The sequence below is a fragment of the Pelecanus crispus genome, chromosome 3 (genome assembly GCF_030463565.1).
Source record: "Pelecanus crispus isolate bPelCri1 chromosome 3, bPelCri1.pri, whole genome shotgun sequence".
Lineage (NCBI taxonomy): Eukaryota > Metazoa > Chordata > Aves > Pelecaniformes > Pelecanidae > Pelecanus > Pelecanus crispus.
The window spans coordinates 69,024,290-69,047,492 of record NC_134645.1 but is presented as its reverse complement, the minus strand read 5'-3'; the positions used below and the strand labels follow the sequence as shown (position 1 = coordinate 69,047,492).

General features: G+C 42.9%; 1 protein-coding gene across 1 annotated transcript in view; it reads right to left on the bottom strand.

Annotated features, from left to right (window-relative positions):
- The window catches only part of MOXD1 (monooxygenase DBH like 1), a 50,760-nt gene extending 38,711 nt beyond the window's left edge, over nt 1–12,049 (bottom strand). Inside the window, exon 1 of the mRNA XM_075708339.1 lies at nt 11,783–12,049. Within this exon, the coding sequence (XP_075564454.1) occupies nt 11,783–12,049 (267 nt within the window). The remainder of the gene's footprint in view (nt 1–11,782) is intronic.
- Nucleotides 12,050–23,203: the final 11,154 nt, after the last annotated feature.

Here is a 23,203-nt window from a genome sequence, read left to right as displayed (position 1 = left end):
AAAATAAAAGGTGAGCCATTATTGAAATCTAATATTAAATTAAACTTTATGTCTAATACTGAAGCACCTTAAAACACATCTTTGTGTAAAATGTTGAAATATCATAGTTTTGTATCAAATGATAAATTGGAGGTAGCACTGAACATTTTTTTGATTAAAAATCTTCAAGAAAGCAAGTCTCCTTGATAAGAAGCTTAAAGAATGTCTTGAGCAACTTTAACAATATGCTGCCTGCACGTAACTGCAGAAATAAAGGCTGTACCCAACAACTAAGAAGCCTAATTTATCATGGCTGGGCTGTCATGAACTTTGGGGCAAATTACAGAGAGAACGAATTTCACTTAATAGTCACATCCACACAACTTTTTCTTTCTTTTTTCTTCCCCACAAAAAGCAAACCTCTTGAATGAACGTCGACTAGAACCAGAAACCCTACGGCTTAACCAGCACGGGAAGTGCTCAGTTCATACAAAAGGTGCTGGGTTGGGGTTGGGTTGGGGTTTTGGGGTCAGGGGGAGCTGTTTGTAAGAAAGACGCTCCCCGTCTGGGGTTCAGCAGAGGCACAGTACAATGGAGGAGCGGCTGCAGCGATGCTGGGCCATTAACCTCCTCACCCCGAATTCCTGTGGCCCCACGCAGCTGGGACACAGCCCTCCCTCGCCTCCCACCCCAGCCACCTGGAAAGGGCTCACCACCACCTCGGAGGCACCTCCTCCGGTCACCCTCCTTTGAGGTTTTGGCTGTTTCTGCCCGGTTTGGGTTGGGGAGGGGGGCTTTTAACTAATAGATATATTTCTCAGGCCGAACAAGCTACAGGCAGACACCATTAATTGTGCGGCATCCTTGCAGAATAATGCAGCGCCAGCTGTTCCTGGAAGGCGTTCACTTCTGTAGCTATTTGGCCCTCCATTCACTTTTCGAGAGATTTCTAGCTTTTCCCCTTTGTTAAAGCAGAGGTAACCAAGCTGAAAAATTGTAAAATGTTATGCCCAAGTATTTTGATACTGGTGACAGTAGCTGATACTTCATCTGTACTAATACTTACTAACTAACTAAAGGATCATTTAGGAGCTGTAATCTTAAGCTTAACCCCACCCTACAAAGCTGTGTGTGTGCAAGAGATGACACGCACACCAGTCAGAGTTCACAAGCTGGTCTGCCTTTTATAGATGTAAAAATAACCACATGCCCAAACATTTCATTAACATATATTAATTTAGATGAAAATTTGTATAAAATCATCTCAGTCACGATGCAGTTTCAAGGAAAAAGAGGGTAAAAAGCTGGTCGTTTTTTATCAGTATGAAAATACTCAGATCTAATTCTGTCTTGCCAAAACTACTGAAACAGTTTGGGTTTTTTCAGTTCTGGAACAAATCTAAATTTCAAAAATTTTGAAAGCTACCAAAAAGAGTCTTTCTTGTCCTGTCAGCACTCCTCATGACTACAAATGAATAAGTACACATGTGAAAGAATAAACACATGGAAAAATAATCACCAAAAAGAGCAAAAGAGGGGTCTGGGACCTGAAGTTGTATGCTGAAAGAAAGGAAACTGATGAGTGTGTTTGTTTAGAGAAAGAATTTTGGGTTTGCTTTTCCAGAGGGAAATAATGGGCTTGTGCTGGGATGGTACTTGAAGTTGGGTACTTTATGGGATGAAAACGTTCCACTTTAACCCTGCATCAGAGCTTGGAAAGAGGCAGTGTACATCTATACGCAATACCATCCCTGCTCTGAAAACACTGCTCTGTGAAATCTCCGCTTCCATCTTAAAAATAGTAAGGGCTTGTCTGGACGAGAAATGTAACCTTGTGAACATCAGCTTTTATTAAAGTGTGGTATCTTTGCTGAAATGTTACACGAAATTGGAGGAAGGCACCCTTGTATTAGAATGACCACCCATACATGGAATTATTGAGGAATACAAATTCAAGAATAGCTTTTCCTTATGTGGACAGGTTGAAAGCCTTTGCCTGAAACCACTGTGAAGGAAAGCTCAGAAATGCGAAGCAAAGTTAGGTGTGCACACTCAAATGTTTTGCTGGTAAACTTGTCGTGGTTTAGAAACTTCACCGTTTCTTAACAAGTCTAGAGGACACAGCCGTAACCAAAAAAAACCTCTTGTAACATAGCCCTGACTTCAATGAGCCTGCGGGGAGAATGCAAAAATAACTCAAAGAAGTTGTGTAATTAAGGTATTAGCTCAGATGTGCCTTGATAACATGATTGTCTGTGTTATTATTTCCCTCGCCTGGTTGACAGTCAAAGACAGGTCACAGCTCTGGCTCACTTTGTGGCTGCCAGTGAATGCTTTGGGGAAGGTGGTCCCAAAGCCCCGGGACCCAAGGACCACGCTGCTCCCCGCGGGAGGAGAGCTGTGCTGGGCGCTCGCAGCACTGCCTGCCCGGGCGCTCGCTGCCTACCCCTGCTGTCAACGCTGAACAGCACCTCTCTCAGTGACTCACCTTAAATTATTTTGCGGGTAGATGCTAATCTGACCAACTAACGTTAATCTTTCCCATGTGAAAATTTCTGTGAAGTAATGAATTCCTTGCCTCTACTTACTTTCTCTGCCTGATACACACCACCTTGAAACAGCCCGTGAATAGCAGGGTGCTGAGAATACCTGGGAAGCAAATTTATGTAGTGCCCAGGAAGACAGAGATGTCTATTTATTCCCCAAATCCTACAACTCCACTGAGGGCAGTGGGACTGCCCTAGAGCAATCAAGTGTGACTATGCTTGCCAGGAGCTATTTAAAAGTTAGTGAACTGCCTCAATTACTATTTTTATTTTCTTTGTGGAAAATTATCCAGATGTTCATCACAAAACCAAAATCAAATAATGTAACAAAAAAAATTCTGAACAGGTCAGAATTCGATTGCTCAACCTCTCACATGATAATGGTTTGTTTACCAGTTTTGAAATAAAATAAGGCCACATTGCCAAGGAAACATACTGATCTCTTTCTGTTCACTGAGAAGATTTCAAGTCAAACTACACAGAATTTGCTCAATTTACTTATCAGAGGTTAAAAGCCTTTAAGACACATGTTTGTGTACAAAACATAATGAATAAAAGGAGGTTATCAAAAATGAAGTCACACTGACAAACTGTAATGCCACATCTTTTTCAGCAGCAACTTGGAAAAGTAAGAAAAAGTTAGTTGTGGATATATCTATATGGATACGTGTCTGTATCTTTATACATCTCCTCTGCTTCCTTTCAGGGTAGAAAAATAAGAATAAATGAAAGTCCTGCCCCTATGGTACAAAAGCAGTCAAACCCACCACATTTGGACAGCCTACACTGCATTTAAGTCCTTGTGTCTAGTCAAAGGAGAAAGCTGGGTACCTCTGAAGGCCTTTGAAAAGTGACTTATAAGACCAAAGGACAGCACAGAGGATGGATCCACCAGAGGCCAGAGCGGGGACGTTAGTCATCTGGGCTTCACCTGAACAGAGGACGTCTAAACACACTTCGAAAGTCTCTCAGGGCCAGACTACTGTAACACAGATCTCATCTAAATTCACAAGTTTCACTCATTTAATTCTGTAGAGAAAGGAGTGTGACATTTTCATGAACAGAATTACAGTGCTTCGGTATTTATCACAGATGGTCTGAAACGTGCCTCGTGTTGGAACACTTTATTCTTCCTACTGCGTAGGAAAAGACTCTAATGTGGTGACCTCTTTCACACAGATTTGGTTTTGCCACCCCATACAGTTAGCTAGAAAACCTGTGTCTTTTGTAGGACGGTTTATACTGATACAAGTCCCCCCAAATTTCATGGAGTCCCAGCAGAGATCTACAATAATTATCAAGTCCTTAAAATTGAATTTCTGAAATATTCACAGCACAAACCTGACAACATGGATTTATGTGCTAACTCAGCACTTGCATCCAGATTCTTCAGTTTCTTATACACACAAAAATATGTATCATATGTTAAATGAAGATAAAGTTTTCAAGTTTCACATCAACTTTACAGAAGTGTTAAGCATTACAGAAAGAGAAGATAAGGGTGGAACAACTGTATTTTTCTAGTATGAATGTCTTATTTTGGTTATTTAAATAGTAAGTGTTTAAAACAAAGTTTCAGAAGTGTTATTTGTCAAGCTACATGGTGACAAAGATATTATTTTTATTTCAGATTTTGCTTACGTAAACTGTTTACATGTGAAACATTTGAAGTTTCTGTACTCCTTTTGATAATATTGCATAAAATGGCATTTTAAACTCTGGACTAAGCTGTGCAGTCAGTCAAATAATTAGGTATTTCCTTCCTCGCATTACCTAGAAGTTGAAACAACATATGGAAAATGAAAAATCTTCCTGACAGTACAAGTTATTTTATGTTCTTTTCCAGATGTGAAGCTGATTGTGTTATACTGTTTTTCAGATCCCATCGACCTCTCTCTTTCTTAAAAAAAAAATGGTTTGTGGCATATATGGTTTCTGATTGCTGCTACACAAACAGTCAGGGAGAATAATTTCTTAAGGATGTGAAAAGAGGCTGGTTTCTCCTTCGAGAATGTAAGCACAGCTGCAGAGGGAAGCCTGACCCTGAAAGCACCACCAGCTGTCATCACAGACTTGAACAGGTGTTTATGGGACTCCCTCCCCAGACCTTTACAATGTACAAGATTGTTTTGTTTATGATATCCATTTCCCATCCTAAATTATACACAGCACCTTTCAACCTCAAGAAGCATAAAATAACTCTCAAACTGTGGCCCCGTCCAGCAATCGCCTTGCGGGCTCAGCTTGCGAGCAGCTCTGCCGCCGGGATTTATACACTCTGCCCCTCTCTAACCAGGCGATCGCTTCCATTTCAGCAGCAATTTAACACTTACAAGCGAGTAAGGGACAAGCCAGGAATAAGAAATGAGGGAAAACCAAGCTGTGTTGCAACTAGTCCGCACCTATGGTCTATAGGCAACCCATGGAGTTTTGAACATCCCCAAACTACCAAACTGATGTCTAAGACCAGGGCTGAAGACAAGTTTGGCAAAAGGAATCGGGAAGCTGTAACCAAGACGAAAGTTGGCGCAGGAGGAGACCTATCTGAGTATAAATAGGATGGATAAATTGCTACAGTACACAAAAGAACTGACCAAAATGTTTGTTTGAAATAAGCACCAAGCTATGCCTTTCTGGGTTTCCAAAAAAATAACTGTGGTTAACATTTCTCTTTTTTATTGTCGCATTCAACTTCGATGGAATCCTGCTGGTCATGGTTCCAGCACACACTGGATGTTACCACCAAAAAGAAGCTGTTTTTACATTGTATTTGGCAAGAAGCAAACAGAGCATGAGTTTACAAACAAGCAAACCAAACCTCTTTGCAACCTCAAATAAATTTCAACTTGAGTTTCAGGCAAAGATCTTACTATGCTCTTATGTTAGAGAAAAACAGAGCCCACCCACAGAACACTAACACGAAGCAGGAGTCTGAAAGCATCGCTGCTCCGTATAAGAATACCTTGTGAGCATTCCAGTTGACTGATCCAATTTTGGGATTGGCCCCAAATGAAAAAATATCCACAGAAAGGGTACAGCAACAGCAATCAAGCAGTTGCAAGAAGTTTCTAAAGTAACTGGGATCAGTAAGTTCAGCCACTGCCCTGCGAGCAGTCTGTTTGCAATTAATTGACTGATTTATTTATTTTTACCTACACAGCAGATTGGTATGAAGAGTGATTCACTTCTTGCTAGGAAGCCTGGATCTCATTCATGCGCAGGCAGCTCTGAGAAGCTGTACAAAATTCCCGGTACAATTCCAATTAAACTGAATTACACTGGAGTAGATGTGACTTATTTCAGGTGTACTACCAACTTTAGCAAGGACAGAAAATTTTTATCTATAACAAATAATTGTGGGTGTGTCTGTATTTTAAATGCAGACATACACATATATAGAGACACACATTTTCCACTTGTGTATTTACAGAAACAGATAATGCATGTAATGTGTGTGTACATGTACATATATTTTCTTTGCAAGAAGAGGGTGTGTATTTTTTACACATGAAACATAATTTATTTAGAGACACATCTTTCCTCATTCAAACTGTAAGTCATTTGAATACACTTCAGTATATTTCTTGTATCTAGTTTAATGCTGCACGGGGCGGCTTCCCAGTAGCCTACAGCCGGCAGTGACACCCCTTGGTTTCTGTGGCATTCCTGGGAGATATAAAAATATCGCTTTCTCCACACGCAAATGGAAAACACTGAAATGTGGAGAGGTCTCTAACTTACCACACAAAGGTGTAAGAAGCACAAGCGGTTAGAAGTTGAAATACGACATTGCATATTGGCATGGATAATTTGACTTTGCAGCAGAGTCCCAAGGACCTATCCGAGTCTTTACGTCAGGAGTAAATGTTGATTTAAGAGGTTATATTCCAGTATTATCAGAAGCTATAAAGCTAGATTAAAGGCTGTCCTAACACAAACAGACTAGACAAAACATGTAGCAATGTGTTTTAAGGTGAAGAATACCCCTAAGTAGGAGATACTGCATGATCCAATATCACAACTATACTTTATCACAAGGAACGTTCCTTACACAGAAGCCACATTTAACCAGTACAAGTTTTCTTGGTTTAATTACTTTAATTACTTCAATTATGAGGAAGTTTTAAAAACACTTAAGGGATTTTTGAGCACAACTATTAGTGATACTTGTTCCCAAAATATCTGTATGTGCCTTCAAAAATCTCCCCTCCTCCCCCTCCTACTTCTAAGATACTTGTTTATATTGAGAATTAAATCATTCCCCCGTTATTTTAAGCCTTTATGTCACTCATGGTGGCTACATTTCCATCCTGCCCCAGGTACTCATTTTCGGGGAGTGGTAAGAAAATTTCATTTTCGTGGTGTTCCCAATATCCAAAGGACAAGAAAAGATATCATAAAGAACAAAAAAAACCCCTTGCAAAACAGCACTCTAAAGCCTGCAAAATACAAGAGCTACAGAATTCTTCTCACCTTTTGTTCACCAACTGTTGCTTCCTTGTCCTAACTATTGTACTTCTGAAAGGGAACTACAAAGCACCCAGCCAGTGGAGATGTACACTGGAGTGTCTCTTTATGCCCCACATAGAAGCCAAGAGGGACTCATTACTCATCTGGAGATTTTGCCCCAATGCCCAAAGGCATGAAATACCTCCAACAAAGCACCGAGAAATGTCACTGTGGCACTCACTTTGCATCTCTCTCGGTGCCTTTCAAGTTGTTTTCTAAACACTTCTTTTGTTGCTGTTGGCATGAGTGCACTTAAAAGCAGCATATCATTAAGTACAGAGAATGCTCACTGTTTTCTGTCCTTTAAAATCTCTTCCGAGTACTTCCCTATGAGCAATTAAGCTAACTCTATGGGATACATTTGATAACAGATATTCTTTAGTTTGGGTGACAGTTAACAAGCAAGGCTGTAATGAATAATAAAGTACTTTTTAGTGACACACAGTCCCTATTCACCCTGAGTAGGGACTATTTTTGTGCAAGTTCAACAGAAGATTCCAACAATGCAACCCTCTTGTATAACTTGCACAAAATAGGCATTCATCAAGGAGGATTACTCTCCCCAAAATGGGGCTCTCAGCAGCTACGTGCTGTGGGTGGGGATGCACAATTCCAGACAGGGGTGGAGACCAAGGAAAAGGCATGGGTCTAGCATGAAAATGCATGCTGTGTCAATTCATAAGCACAAAAGAGATGCATTTAAAAAAAAAAAAAAGAAAGAAAGAAAGAAAGAAAGAAAGAAAAAGAAAGAAAAAAGGAGGAAAGAAAACTAGGTGCAAAAATTAAGGCTGCCCCAAGAACTTTTATGAAGAGTACCACATGCTGCAAGTGGCCATGGCAATATTTCAAGGTAACATTTTGCTAAGCATGATCTCGCCTTCCAAGTCCACCCCATCCCTATAGAGACAAAGGCAGCTCCCATCTTTCCAACACCAGCCCCCATTGGTATCTTCTACTTGTTCTCAAACACGCTCACCCAAACCTCACATAATCTGCCCCTCTGTCACCACCACAGGGCTCTCAGTAACATGCTAGAATAATTTGTTCACTGATCGCCCTCTTTTCCTCCTTCTGCTTGGTAGAGGTGTGTCCCTCACAACAATACAGTAAAGCTATGCATGTATGTATACATGTATTCATGCTATGTCCTCTACATGCTCCCAAAATATGTCTAGGTTCCCATTCCAAATACCAAACTTCCAAAACATTAGGATAGTAAATGTGTAATTCTCTGATCGTTCAGTGCTCTCCAAAAAACTACCCTAGTACACCATGAAGGTTTGTTCTTCTTCTCTCATGACACTGAAACATTTTTCACCTTGATATATTTAGAGAGAACTAAACCTCAGACTTTCAAATCATTTTAGCCTTTACTTATTATGCCAGGCACCCCTTTAGCTTAAATACAGCTCAAACATGGAAAAGCAAGCCAAAACAAATAATTCATTACACCCAAGTTCAGGATACACCTACAAGCTGAGAAAGTAAAACCCAATCTTGGATATCCAGAACCTTGAGTCACCAGATTTTTTCAAGGAAAGCACTGCCTGCTGATGGTGGGAATAGCATCTACTTGCCCTGAGACGATGAAGAATAAATGCCAGAGGAAATGTTTTCTCTCTTCTCTGAAAACTATCTGGAAGTTTTCCTCTACCTCAATACACCCATCTTCTTCCACAGACTAAGGAGTATCCACTTTTACCTTTACTGATGGCTGTAGTCTAACTACATTTACATGTTTGCTCCCAGAAGAGGACTCCTTCCTCTGAGAACATTTTCTATTTTTAAAGGAGAGAGAATTTAAGGGGAGGGGGGAGGGCTAAATTCTCCCAAGAGACTAGCAATTTCAATGCCCACTTGAAAGGCTATAAAGGTGTTTCAGAACATCTTCTGAAAATCAGGCCATGAACAAGCATCTCAAAACTTTCAAAGAAACCAAAAAATGACCCTTCTAAGAGTTTAGACCACGATGCACATTTTCCGACTGATGATCATGGAATAAAAACATATTTCCAAAACCAAAAAGAAAAGTAAGTTCTTTCATTATAGGGTGTACATATTTTATAGAGTGCAGCTAGGCATAAAACCACATACTTTCAAGGGTACTATCTATGAAAAATTCTTTTTTAGTAGTGAATAATGTAAATGATGATGATATATACTTAACACAGAACGTGTTTTTAAAATATTAACTGTATTTGTGTGTCCAGTAAAGGGAAGAATTAGATTTTTTTGACATAGCATTCTAGAACAAGTTATTCACTTTATAGCAATCCCTGCTGACTGGCCGGAAGAAGCTTTTGCACAAATTTTGTTTCTCCATCATCTTTGTTTCTAGCCTTTCCTTGTTGGTGCAAATACAGAAATATTTAAACAGAGCAACTCTTCTAAAAGACGTCATTCAAGTTTAAAAAGAAACCTTGCTGCCTAGAACTGAAGAAAAAAATGAAGAAAACCTCAAACAAGCTTGACAGAAGTGTTTCTTCCTCGCCTTACCTACTCAAAAGTGCAACAAAATAACTCATAGCACTTAGTGCAGCAGATGTTCACATGCTAAATTAGTGTTTCAGGAAAAATATCAGGTGCTCTGTAACAGGAGGCACTTGCTACGGTCCTTCCCTTTTCTATCTCAGCTGTATTTGTCATGGGATACCAGTGAATAAAATCTTTGGAAGAAGAATGGAATTCGTATGGAGCCATTTTTAAATGATGCTGAAAACCTGTGAGAGGTGCTGAAAAGAGCCACAAAAGTGCTTTGAGTGCTGGGGAAAATGTCCTGCAGTGGGATGCTTAAAGAGCTCGATCTATTTATTTTGTGCAAAAGAGAATTGAGGAGTGACTTGATTACAGCATATAAATAACTTTATGGAGGCGGGATGAGGGGGGAGTAGACTTATGTAGACTGTATGTAGAAAATTTATATAGCTGGACTCTGAACCCAGACAAACTAATACTGGAAATCAGGTGTAGGAAAGACTCACCATTGCCACAAACTACCAAGGGAAGTGATGGATCCTCTATCACTGGATGTCCTTACACAAGCTTTGATACCTTTCTAAAAGGCTTGCTTTCCCCTAACAGGATCTATGAAGTAACCAAGCACAAAGCTTGTGTTTCTTTTAATGGTTGATAGGTGTATCTCCTGAAATGTAAGGCTCCAGCAAGCCTTACATTCTGCGAGCTAAGAGCTCATTGCTTGATAACCAGAATAAGGGGTTTTTTTAATTATTATCAGTGATTTATTGAGACTGAGGTTTTTGGAAAAAATATCTTCATTTTGAAATACGGAGAAAAAAATATTCTAAAAATCATCAGTCTGAAATTAGATAAAACAAATATTTGCCTAAACTTTACATAGTGAACTAATAGGGGAAAAAAAAAAAAAAAAAAAAAAAAGGAAATATTTATGCTAAAAACTCCCTGGAGTCCTTTTTCTGGAAAAGGTTTGATTTTATAAAATCTTGACAAATAGTAGGGGGGGCACAGTAAGCATTTAGTTTTCTTATGATGAAATGTTGGTAAAAATCCATACTCTTAAAGCAAAATCTCACAAAATTTAAGCAGCAGCTTCAAAGATCAACTAGTTCTAACACGATGAAGAAAAGACAGATAACTTCTCCTAGACCCTGCTCTAGCAACTGGGTGTTGCTCTGCTCTTGAATTGCCTCTCTAAAAGTTGTTATTCAGGCAACTGGGGGTGCCAAGTTGTCACGCCGAGCCTGAGTCCCCTTTTCAGTCACCCGTGGGACGAGGTGTCCCTGCTCCCCCAGCCCCAGAGCAACTCCTCCAGGCTGGATCCCAGGTTGCTGAGAGGGGACGGAAGGTGTGGGTTCCTTCCCCTCTCAAGGCTCCTGCCCCACCAGCCACCGGTGCCTGTTGGAAGGGATGCATTGCTGGAAGCACCAGTGGAGCCTATGTCCCGCATTCCTGTTCCCAGCCGTAGCCCTGGCAGTATCTAGACAACTACAGAAACACACCTAGAGATTTACGCCAATACCGTTGGGCTCCTCTGAAGTTGTTTTAGCAGACCAAGGACAAGTACCAGGAGCCTCAGTGGTTGCTCTGTAAGTCCTTCTCAATATCTGGGTCAAAACACCTCCAAGTGAGGAGAGGAGGAAGACCAAGGACAGGAGCAGCACCGGCTGTGCCCCAGCCGACGAGTACATCAGCAGGCTGGGAAGCTGGTGGGATCGTGCCCTCATGCCAGTGGGCTTCCAAAGAGGGAGCTCAGGCGGCACCAGGACATCCAGGCTCGTTGGCAGGGTGAGGGGCGAGGTGCCGCACCTCGCTGGGAGAGACCCTGCCATCCCTCCCCTCTCCTCCCCGCGTCTCGGCTCGGGGGGCCGGCAGGGAGACGGTACCCAAGGAGAGAGAAAAGGGCTGTTGCATTTTCTGGATAAAGAGGGAGGAAACCTGACACCTTTGGCGAAACCCATGTAGAAGTTTAGAGGGAAGGTTGGCAGGGAGCGGACCGAGAAGGAAGAGCCGCTCCGGGGGGAGAGGAAGGCAGAACAATAGGAATAACCAAAAAGCTGGAAGGAAGAGGCAAAGAGGTACGGAGATGGGGGGGGGGGGAGGGCGAGGAGGGTGCAAAAGAAAGCGGGGCAGGGAAAGAGGGGCGTCCCGAGAGAGAAGCAGCAGGGGAAGGTCCCGGACAAAAGGGTGCGGGGCGGGGAGCGGGGTGCCGGGAGCGCTCTCCCCCGGCAGCCGCGGGCGGCCGGCGGGCAGGGGAAGGAGCCGGGCCTTACCTGCAGGTAGGGCTGGCCCCTCTCCACGCCCCCCACCACGATGTCGGCCGAGGCCATGCCGCCGCCGGCCGAGAGCCCGAAGCCCACGTAGCCGCGGGTGCGCACCTCCAGGCGGAAGGCGAGGCCGCTGCCGCGCCGGCCCCAGCGCAGGCGGTAGGCGGCCGCGCCGTCCAGCACCGCGCTGTGCGGGTAGCTCCGCGGCGGCCCGGCGGCCGCGGCGCACAGCAGCCCGCCCAGCACCAGCGCCCAGGGCCGCAGCCGCCGCATCCTCCCGCCGCGCACCGGCGGCCGCCTGTGCCTCTGCGTGGGTGCGTGTGCGGAGAAGGGGGGGGGGGGGGGGTGGCCCGGTCACCCCGCCCCCGCTGCGGGCGGCACCGTGCCGGCCGGCCCCGTCGGGGCAGCGCGCCCTCGGCAGCCGCTTTGTTCGCTCCCCGCCCCGGCCCGGCGCTGCCGGCCGCCCCCGCTTCCCCCGCACCGCCCGTCGGGGCAGGGCCGAGCCCCCGCCGCGCCGGCAGCACCTGCCGTGCGCTCGCCGCGGCTGCCGGGCTCCGGCGGGGGCTTCGCGGGGAGGCGCCCGCAGTTCGCCTTGGCGAGGGAAAATCCTCCTCCCGACGGGGGCAGCGGAGAGGAGGCGGCGGACGGGGCTCTCCCGCTGCTCGCTGGGGACCCCCCCCCGGCCCCCCGCTGCTCGCTGGAGCCCCCCCCCGGCCCCCCGCTGCTCGCTGGGGACACCCGCGGCCCCCCGCTGCTCGCTGGGGACCCCCCCCCCCGGCCCCCCGCTGCTCGCTGGGGACCACCACCACCACCCCCCCCGGCCCCACGGGAGCTTTAATTCCAGTGGAAGAAGTCCGCGGGAGGAAGCCTGGGATCAAACGAGCGCTTTCCAGCTCTCAGCCCCTTCTTCACTCAGTGTGAGCGGAGCACGGTGCCGCGGATGGATGGCTAAGGAGGAGATCCCCCGTCGGGAGAGTTATTTTTTGCTCCGTAAGTGGAGAACGAGGATCCGCAGAGTGATTTATACCGAGACGGCTCCAAAAGCACAGCTCAAAACCCCACCCGTGTCTCTTGACTCCCCCGCACCCGTCCCCGGTGCCACCATCACTCGGCCAGCCCGGCCAGGCCGTCCCCGACGCAGCAGTAAGAGAAGCTGCATCCGCTTTCCCTCCGCGCCCCGCCACCGCCATTTCGGTAGGAAAGTAAAGATCAGAAAGATGCTTTTGCAGGAATGCTCCCCAGGCCCCCTGCAAACCTGGATGGAAAGAAAAAGTAGCATAGCACCCAAAAAGGGAAGGTCATGGTCCACAAGAAGTCATATTGGCCCTTGAAAGCTCCGAGCAATATGAAATCAGTTTTAAGATGAAGTTACGCTGTTTGAATCGTGTTTTGTTCATGTTTAAACTGAAGAGAAAGAGCCTGGCACTCAACAGTAATTAAACATTAATTCTATGAAAACCAATCAAACTAGAACGTGAGGGAAATTAGCAATGCTTCCTTTTTAGGCTTTTGCATGAAAATATTTCACAAATATCACTGGGGCTTCCAGAATATCACCACCTACTGTGATGTGAGGAATACCTCAAACTACAAAACAATTGCTAAAAAAGATAATGCTTAAAAAATGACAAGCACCAAAAATTACTTTTACCTAAAACACTGTAAGAAATGAGAGAAAAAAATAATTAGATACTGGTGAAATGAAAATAACTTGAAATGAAAATAACAGTTAAAGGAATAGAACTGGTGTGACCTTTCTTCCAATGGCAGCAGTAACTTCAAAGGTACAGACCTGGATGACTGACAAAATAGAAAATGGTGAGTATTCAGATTCTCTTCTAAAAAATTGCTAACACCTACAAGTGGATGTGGATTAATTTAAGAAGAAATTGCAAGTGCACGGTACCTCTCAAGGCCAAAGGTGTGACCTCAGCACTCAAATGGGGAGATGCACCCATTTTAAAGCTGTGTGTTAAAGAAGGGATCCTTAGGACAGTTACAAAAAAAGTATGCTTATGTTTTCTGGGGGCAGGGGCAAAGGAGTGAAGGATGTTTCTTAAAATTAGCTTTTTTCTTCATTTTCTTATAAGACTGTGTATTATGTTCTTACATAACAGAAACCCTGAGATAAAGCTTCAGTCATGTGGACATGACAAGCTCATACAGCAACTTTACTCTCAGAAAGAACAATTGAATTACACATCTGGTAGGAGATCGCTGCCTTTCAACCACAACAGTGGGCACCAAAGTCTAACTAGTGCTTTCTATAGCATGTGTTGTATAAGTGTTTGTACAAAATAATGGAAAATACTCACTTCAAAGTACTCCGTGATGTCTCAGTTTGGTAAGGATGGTACTGACGACATTTTAGAAGCCCGTACACAACACGGGATGTTGTTACATAGGGAAGGATGACGGAACATCCCCTACAGCGCACTATGCTGTACAGCACAGCAAGCAGAAATAGGGTTCCCCAGCCAGCCTGGATGCGGGTGCCGTGAGGGAAGCAGAGCCGGAGGCAGGTGTGCACCACAGAGACCGCTGTCAGTAACAGCCACACACCTCCCCGTACCGAAAGCCTGGCCTCCACTCCCTGCCCCTCCGGCCAACTCCCTGCCCCTCTTACAGCAAACAGGCACAGACAGAAAACTGAAAAACAGGCTCTAATGAACTCAAACTTGGGGTCGGCTGAGATCATTCCAGCAATTCAGCCAAAAGCCAAGACAGCAGGATCATCTAGTGACTTGGACAAACTGCAGTATCTCAGAAAAGCCAGAGGTTTGCTGTAGTGGGTCTGGTAAAAGTGGTAACACTCAGAGGAAACAGCCTGGTGTTTCTGGGGAGCTGCAGGGGCCTTGGAGGGTGGACAACCCCTGCGCAGCCCGGCATGCGAGTGTCTTGTGCTGGCAAAGCCTGTGGCCAGGATGTCCCTGTTCCATGGCTCTGGAACTAACCCCAGATTGTTCCCAGCATTTATTTTCTTTTGTGGAGAAAAATGACATTTTGGAGGCTGAGAGCTGGAATGGAAACAATACTTGAGTTCTTGAAATCTTCCATGGGATCGAATGATCTTCTCTCCGCGCAGCTCGAGGGTCACTCTGCTGCTTCTCAGCAGCTCTGAAACCTTTATTCCCAAAGCCCTTGTGACCCTTTACCTGGAGTTGCTGGTAACCTGTTTTCCAGCAATGGAACCGTGCTCAGCAGCCCTGCTCACCCCGTCATGCTGGCTATGTTTAGACTAGTAGAAGCACAGGAATAGCAGTCCTATTGCTTTCCAATCTCCAGCAGATATTTTTCCATTAAAATAAACCATCCAAATGGTTTTGTAGAGCTGCACACTTGATCTACAAATACTGTGATGAAACCAACCTTTTTCAACTTGCTGCTATTTATAATCCTAAGAACAATACCCATGTAATAAAACTTTCCTAGTAGAGTTAAAAGAGGCACTTTGTGGGCAGAGTAGTACAATTCCCAAAACTCACATTAAGAGACTTTGGTGACTTCACCGAAAATGTTTTGCATCATTAAGAGACCAAACTCATATGAAGAAAACACAGTCTAAATCTGAGCCCTGGCCTAGAAGTAATGCTGCTGGCAGGAGCACAGGGCGACATCACATTACCACCTTCTCCTGGCTGAATTCAGTCGCACCGCTTCTCTTCTAGAGGAAGACAGTCACTTAACCAAGCACAGAAAGATTAAGTGAGTGGCTTTCTTTTTAAAATCTCTTACTACCATTGCTGAAGATGATCTTGCCAATTGCTCCCTCGCACCATTACACAGCATCGTCCATATACTAAAGTACTGATTTTAAAATGGCCCTTTTTTGTTCATATCACAAATACTTGAGAAACAAAGCACAAGATCTATAAAGCATTAAAAACTTACTAAAAACGTAGATATCTTTTGATGCAAACTAGTGCACTTTGCTGTAGGCGACGCTCTACGCATCAATTCCCAAAACTGTAAGGAAAGAAAGAACATGGCAGAGCTGAAACAACAACCTGTGACTATCCAGAAGAAAGCTGGCCCTCAGCCAGTGAGCTGACCTAGCTGTGTCAGAAAAATCTTAAAAATCACTTGGAGCTGGCAGTGACACTGGGTTTCATCCAGAACAACAACAACATGAATAACTTAGCTTACTCAAAAACCTAAAACCCACTCCTGCGCCAGACAGATGCGCCTCATCTAATTAGTATAGAAACATTTGAAACCGTCTGTGTAAGGACCTTCTCAGTCCTGCAAGAAATGCATGCAAATGCATTACATGCAAGCGTGGCACCAAGTACCTGTGAGTAATGCTGTGAAGAAGAGTACATAGCAATTACTGTAAAAAAAATCCGCTATGAAACCTATGCAAAAAGCATTTAAACTGTGTATGCCCTGTGTGACAGATAGATGGACAGACAGGTAGAACTGTAATTACATGTGTGTTAACTTAGTAAAGTATATATGAAGCATAAATAACCATTTTAAAATGGCACTTATACTTAAAGGTACATATGTTCAAAGGTGTTCCTCTTTAGAGAATATCAGCACCAGAACAGATACTCTCAGTAAAAAGTAAAAAAATTGAGACTGGGTTAAATTCAGATGAAAGGGAATGAATTCTTCCCCACACCTGAGGAGATACAACCGCCCGTGTAGAAATGCCATTGCTGAGGTATCCCCTTGAGGCACTTGCTGTGAATCAGCTCCCAGCTTTACACTGCAAGACTGACTGCAGCTAAGTGCCTCCTTTTGCAGAGGTACTCGTAAAAGAAGGGAAAAGACAACAACCACAACCAAGAGAAATGAGAGACACTTTACTGTAAAGCCTGTCGGCTTTTCCAACTGGTCTAATAAAACTCTTGCCCTCCAATTTTCTCTCCCAAGAGAAGTAAGAAGTTTTTATGAACTTGAGTCAAGGTATTTGGAAATTTGGCAATGTCTGCAGAAACCAGCCTGCCAGTGTGGAAAAGAAAGCTAAATCATTCTGCTAGTGCCCCGAGCACAGGATCGGGAAAATAATTTTTTTCTAACATTGATTTTAGTTTTCTGTCCTCAGGCAAGTAATTTAAAACATCAACCGACATGAGTCCAAACTCATCATAAGAATAGCTGAAAGTATACTAGTCTTTATTTATACTAGTTTGAGATTAACCGAGCGTTTAAATATAGGTTGTAGCTAACACAGGAGAGCTCCAAAACTATGCTAACTTGAGCCAAGGCCAGGCTGCTTCAAAAACAGAAAGGTACAAATGCTTCACCTCTGTACCCACTGGTGCCAAACATTGCTTCCAGTTCCAGTGACTAATATATGTTCCTTCATAAGAAGAATTTGTATCTCCTCGGAATGCCAACCTGAAAGCAAAACCAACTGTCTTCTTCTCTACTACCCCCAGCAAAAGAGAAATGCAAAACAAGTACATAAAATGCATAGAAAGAGAATTAAAAAGACTTATGAAAGCCTTCATGCAGTTACTCTGTTTGCAGTAATCAATTAAACTGTAGGCATTTTCCACTTTACAATGTAAAAATTATTTTCAAGTATTTGGGAAATGGGGTGGACAAAGGAGAAGAGGCAAAATAAAACTTTAAAGACTTTCTACAAAAGATGAAGTAATAGAGCAAATTCCAGAAAAAAATATAAACTGAAATGCTGGAGAGCTTGTAACCCTACTTTGATATCTTGCTTTCAGAGGGCTTCCATTTTCAGAAGACATAATGGAGCCATACACTTCCCCTCTCAGAGATAGTCAATGCCTTTGATATCTTTTCAGAAAAACACAGGAGTGCACAGAAACAATAGATACACAACTTCTGGTGTATTTAGATGGCCATCTTGCTGTTCACCTAAGTGCAGCTTCAATAAACATCAATAAGCACGATGCTAGGTTAAGACAGAACAGTTGTTCTCAACTTGAAGGGTTTTTTTCTGTAAGTTAAATAGTTTAAACAAATGTTTAAGAGCAGCCAGATCATTGCGTGTGCCTGAGGAAATGTTTGGCGCTGGCGGAGGCACAGGTGGAACATTTCCACCTTCCTCTTCTTGAAGTAATCTTGGCCTTGGATCAAGACAGAAGAGTTTTTCAGCTCCTCTTACTTGTGCTGGTAGCAATGTTCCCTAGGAGCCCATCCTGCTGGCTCAGCATTTCGGAGACAACATCAAGTTCAACCCATGAACCTTCCCTCTCCCAGTCCCTCACCTACGTTGACCACAAACAGGATTGTCAGTGAAGTTGGGTTCATTCTGCGTAGGAATTCTCCCACTGTAAAAAGCTTCCAGCTGGATCTGCAGGTTACTTCTCCAACCCTCTTGCATCACGTTGATGTCAAAATCTGGATTTATGTAGGTCATTCCAACAGGGATAGAAATAATTAAATTAAAAGGGTAAATAAAAGGTGCTTAATTTCATTTTCACGGGTGAGAACAGACTTCTTCTTGCCCCCTGTTAGCAAGATGGTGCTGCTATTGGCTAGGTAGTCTATAAAATGTTTATAAAAGACTTTGCATTAGTTAGTACTGTATAATCAATGTTCAGTCTTCACAGATTTCCTGCATGTAAGCTGAATTGCATAAGAGAACAGTCAGCAGCTGTCTAACCCAAAGTGTGCCACAGAGCATAGGATACATTAAAAACAGGCTGAAACCAAACCTTTTTTATGTCTCTGGGATATCCTGTTGCCTGCAAATAGAACAGACAGCTCTGCTGGGCTGCTCTCTAGCAAGAACGCCTCAATGCCACTGCACACCAGCAAGGGTAAATTAGGTGTTAGGTCACTACCCATCATCAGGCTAAATCTTCATAATTAATTGGCCCATTAGGAACAATAGAGAGGCATCATCTCTTTGCCCTTTGCTCCCCAGCTCCTATCAACACCTAGGAGCATCCTCAGCAGGGTAGCAGCAGGAGGCAAAGTGCACCTCTTATTTCCCAGAACTCGCTACCAGCTGCTAAACCTGGGTATTCCACACAGCACTAAAACATGCCACATTTAGTTTATGTACAGGTGTTACAGAAGTAACATGTAGGCCTGAATTAATGAGTAATTCATTACGTATAATGAATTCGAAAACAGAGTATATTTTGGAGGGAAGTCTTTCTAACTTTAAGTGCACAAAAACTATAGCTGAAAAATTAAAACAACAAAACTGAGAGTTGCATACATTAATTTTTCAAAACAAATGAGGAGTCTGAGGCTTCTGGTTTTGGGTGGTTTATGGTATGCAGCTAAATTGGTTTCTCATAGTCCCATTAAAAATTCCATCCATATTTTTCAGTAATATTTCAAAGATTTTGGTGATTACACAAAACATCTGGAAGGATTAAACACTATAAAATAGTTCCTCTTTTCTAATATTTCTTCACCTAAAAAGTACCTCCTATACTCCTCCTCTCATATGGCCAGATAAATCTGTTTATTTGGAGCAAAGGCAGAGTGCAGGAAGCCAGCCAGCCCCAGGAAGAACAACAAACTGGTCCCAGGTGGACTTTCACCACAATGACACCAGTGAAAAAATGGAATCAAACTGCTTCCCCCTGCTGTGTCTTTGTAATTTCAAACATGAGTAGAAATCTAGAAAACCAAGGTTAGTCAACTCATTTTTTTACTGGTTGTGACAAGATTGTAGAGAGATTATCTAGGATTTTATTGGTTAATTAAATATTGTCTGTTGTTATCTCCACATAATACTACATTTCTGAGAGACAGAGTATACGCTAATGGGTTGATAACGATTTAATATTAATATCTCTTTTACTAAAAAAATGAATAATGCAGGTTGCCAAATAGTTGTCAGATTGAGAGTAGACCTGTGGATTTTTTTTTTTTCTTAAGACAGACTGTCTAAAATCAAAATTAGAGTCTTCATCAGAGTAATGCAGTTCCCAGGTGAGAATTAACTTCCTGACACAATCTAAGCTAAGCGCTGACTCCATCGCTTTTACCTGTGTCAGACCCAGGAGATGTCCGTCCAGCCTCCCCGTTAGGATGTCCATCAGTGTGGATTTTTTTCTCTTCTCCTCTTTCCTTCTCCCTTTGCATAAAATCAACTCCCATCCATCAATTTTCTTCCCAATAGAAAGCTGTTAGGTGGCTAATCTTTGTAGCAGCAGTTTAAGCCCGTAACTGCTGTTCTGCACCTTACAGATTGATTTGACTGACCGGAAGACAACACATCTGCTCTTGGAGGGGAGGAAGGCACTTCCTGGTCCCTACCCCTCGCTACCTTGTTCTCTGTCTTCGTATAGTTCAGAAACCAACTGGTGGATATAGGTTTTCAACCTGTATAACTTTCATAAGAAGCTGTGCAGCCTTCACGAAGCTCAATAGGCACCCAGTTTTCTAAATCTAAATGAACAATTTCTACTTTTTTCCTAATTGGACAGATGGATTCAGAGAGCATAACTTACATCTGAGTTTAATTTCCCTCTCTTATTTATGTCAAAATTAGCAGAACAAACACAAAACAGAAGGAGAGCAGAAGGTGTGACTTGATGCCTTTGGGGCAATGTGTTGTTCTGCAGAAGTGGAGAGCATCCCCATGCCCTACCCCCTGTGCAAACAGCCTGCATAGCCAGTCACAGCTATAAATACACACAAGAAACAAAAATGTAGCAGAAAGAGGGTGCCAAATGTACTGCGTCCTTTGGACAACAACAGTAGCATCTGTCTTCCCAACAAATTATGAAGATTAGCTCGCAATTACACCATCACATTAAAGTTTCCAGAATTTTTCAACACAGCAAACTATTGAACCTAGTGCTTTTTCCACAGAAGTCAGTGGTAAATTCCCAATGCAAACAGGAGAAGTAACCTTGCTTTTGAGAAGGAAAACATTCCCTGGTGGAAAAAAAAAACCATCTCTCAAACTTTCGAGGTGAGTTTTTTTACTCAGAACTGATGCAATACATTTTGCTCCTATATATATAACACACACCCCCAAACACTTAACGCACACACAAGATGGCTTGTATTTAAGCAAAGAAAAAAGTTTTGTTGAAATGTAGAATTTATATATAAGGTGTATGCGTATAAAGTGTACACAGGTTGAGGAACGAGATTCTTGCCTGCTGATTTGAAGGCAAGTTTACTACAAGATTTCCAAAACATGGTGTTTAACATGGTCATCATTAAAAGGTCTGTATTTTTCTCCTGGATATGTTGAGCTCCTTATCATGGTCATAGATGCTTTTATCAAGTTTCAAACTTAGAATAACAAACACTGTTAGTATGAAGTCAAAAGGAATATGACAGAAAGCAATGAAATTAAAATCCTTCGTATCAACAAATGACATAATCTCTTGACATCTGTGATGTCAGCAATGATCGCTAACTTCAGGGTACACAAAGCAGACCTGAAGAAGGAACACAAAAATGCAAGACCATAACATCAAGTGTAGAAAAAAAATAAAGTCACAGGTATGTGATAGAAAAAGTGCCCTGGAAGCAGTGATGCTGAAAGAGACCAAGGCTTCATGCTAAATAATCTACTGAGCAGGAACCCCCAGTGTGAAACAATGAGAGAGTGGAGAGCTGGCTGTGTCTCCAGGGAAGGAGGCAAGCGTTGCTGTGCTATTTCCCCTGTTCCAGGGTCCACACACTGAAAAGATAGCTAAGAAACTGAAAATATACAGAAAATGACTGAAAGAGTCACTGAAGGCCTCGAAAACCTGCTTCCATTTCTTAGCTCTGAGTCAAAGGTAAGACATGAGTTGATCATGGCCTGTAAACACCAATAGATAAAATTACAGTAAAAAAGATAATCTGTAAATAAAGATATTACCCAGCTGCAACACTGAAAACAAATGCCATTCAAATTCAAAACAAGAAGGACAACTGTACAGAAAAGTTAAATGATAACCATAAATGCCTGAGCTGCTTCCCAAAAGATGTGGTGAGTACTCAGGCCCTGCAGTCTTCAAGGCAGGACCTGTGGTCCTATATGCAGGTACGTGCCAGCTCAACCCAGAGCTGTGAACTGGGTGGAGAAATTTCTGGACAATACTCCATGGTGATCAGACATCAGAGTCACAGTAGCTGTTCTGGCCCTTACATAGGCAGGGGATAGCAGGACATAAATTTTAAATAAAAATAATCATCATGGGAAAGCTAAATTCCAATGCTAATGGCAAGTTACCATTGTAAGAGATTTTAATTGATGTAATGCAATCTGAAGTGTGTTTGCACTGCCATACATGCCCTGTTCTTACTGCATCTGAACTGGGTAAACAGATTGCTGTCGCAGCCAAGTCCCAGATATTCACCATCGCTTTCCCAGTCGGGAGTTACTACTTCTCCCCCATTTCTCCCTTCCTTCACTACACTGCTTCTGCTCCTCCATTTACTGCCCTAACCACTCCCTAACCCAGTGTTTTCCAAATGAGAGGACCCAAAATCATGCTTTTAAAGCTTTTAAACTAGCCTAGCTCATTATAGTTTTGACAATAAACCACTTTTTTCTCAGGTTTGTTATACAGCCCTGCCCCGTATTTGTACAAGGAAGTCTTGTAATCTCTGTGCAACAATGCCATTCACCTTCTCAGTAGCTGGCTGTGTAGAGAGGGGTCTGCACGGATGGTTTATGACCATATGAGAATGCCATATCTGATAAAATATTCTCCCATGCTCAGTTTGGTCATTTAAGAGTTGCTCTAATAGAACTGTTTACACTTTTGCTTTCTTATTCTTTTATAATACAGCTATGTTGAGGATACGGTGTCATCAGTACATATTATGTTATAAATCACTGACATTTTTTCAAAGACATTATGCAAGTGTTGCAGAAGAAACAGTAAGTATGATGGAATCATTTCTAGACTTTTTGAGAAAGTTTAAGTCCAGACCACAGCAGATCACAGACATTTCTTGTAAACATCAGGAGAAAACCAGCTGTCAGATGTTCCCATATGGGCACTGCTGTACAGATTTGCAGCTGTCTTAACGTTCATAGACACAAACATTTTCAAATTAGGGCTTACTTCACCAAAGCTGGAGTCTTCCAAACAAAACTAAACAAATCATTGCTTGGAGCACACAATACCAATCCAAAGCATGAGTACATGTTATTTCAATTTTTGGCAATGACAGGTTTGTTGATATACCCACAAGGCTGAAGCCTGAAACCCATACCTATATAAGCAACCTTTCTACATGTGACTGTACCAGCTGAGCTCAATAGCCACAGGCTATTTGTGGGGACTCTGGCTGCAGCGGTATTTAACACTGTCTGCTGATGATATGAATTTGGGTCCTTGTTTGCTTTGTAAGCCATGAGATTGCTCCAGGTGTGCTAAGTTGCATGGGTGTGAGGGGAGAACAAAGATCATGCGGATGCGACTGCCTATTTGCTGGCTTTCATTTTAACCAAGGCTTTAATTCTTTTTGTATTAGTCACAAGTCATGATATTAACAAAATACATAGGTAATCCCATTTTGACA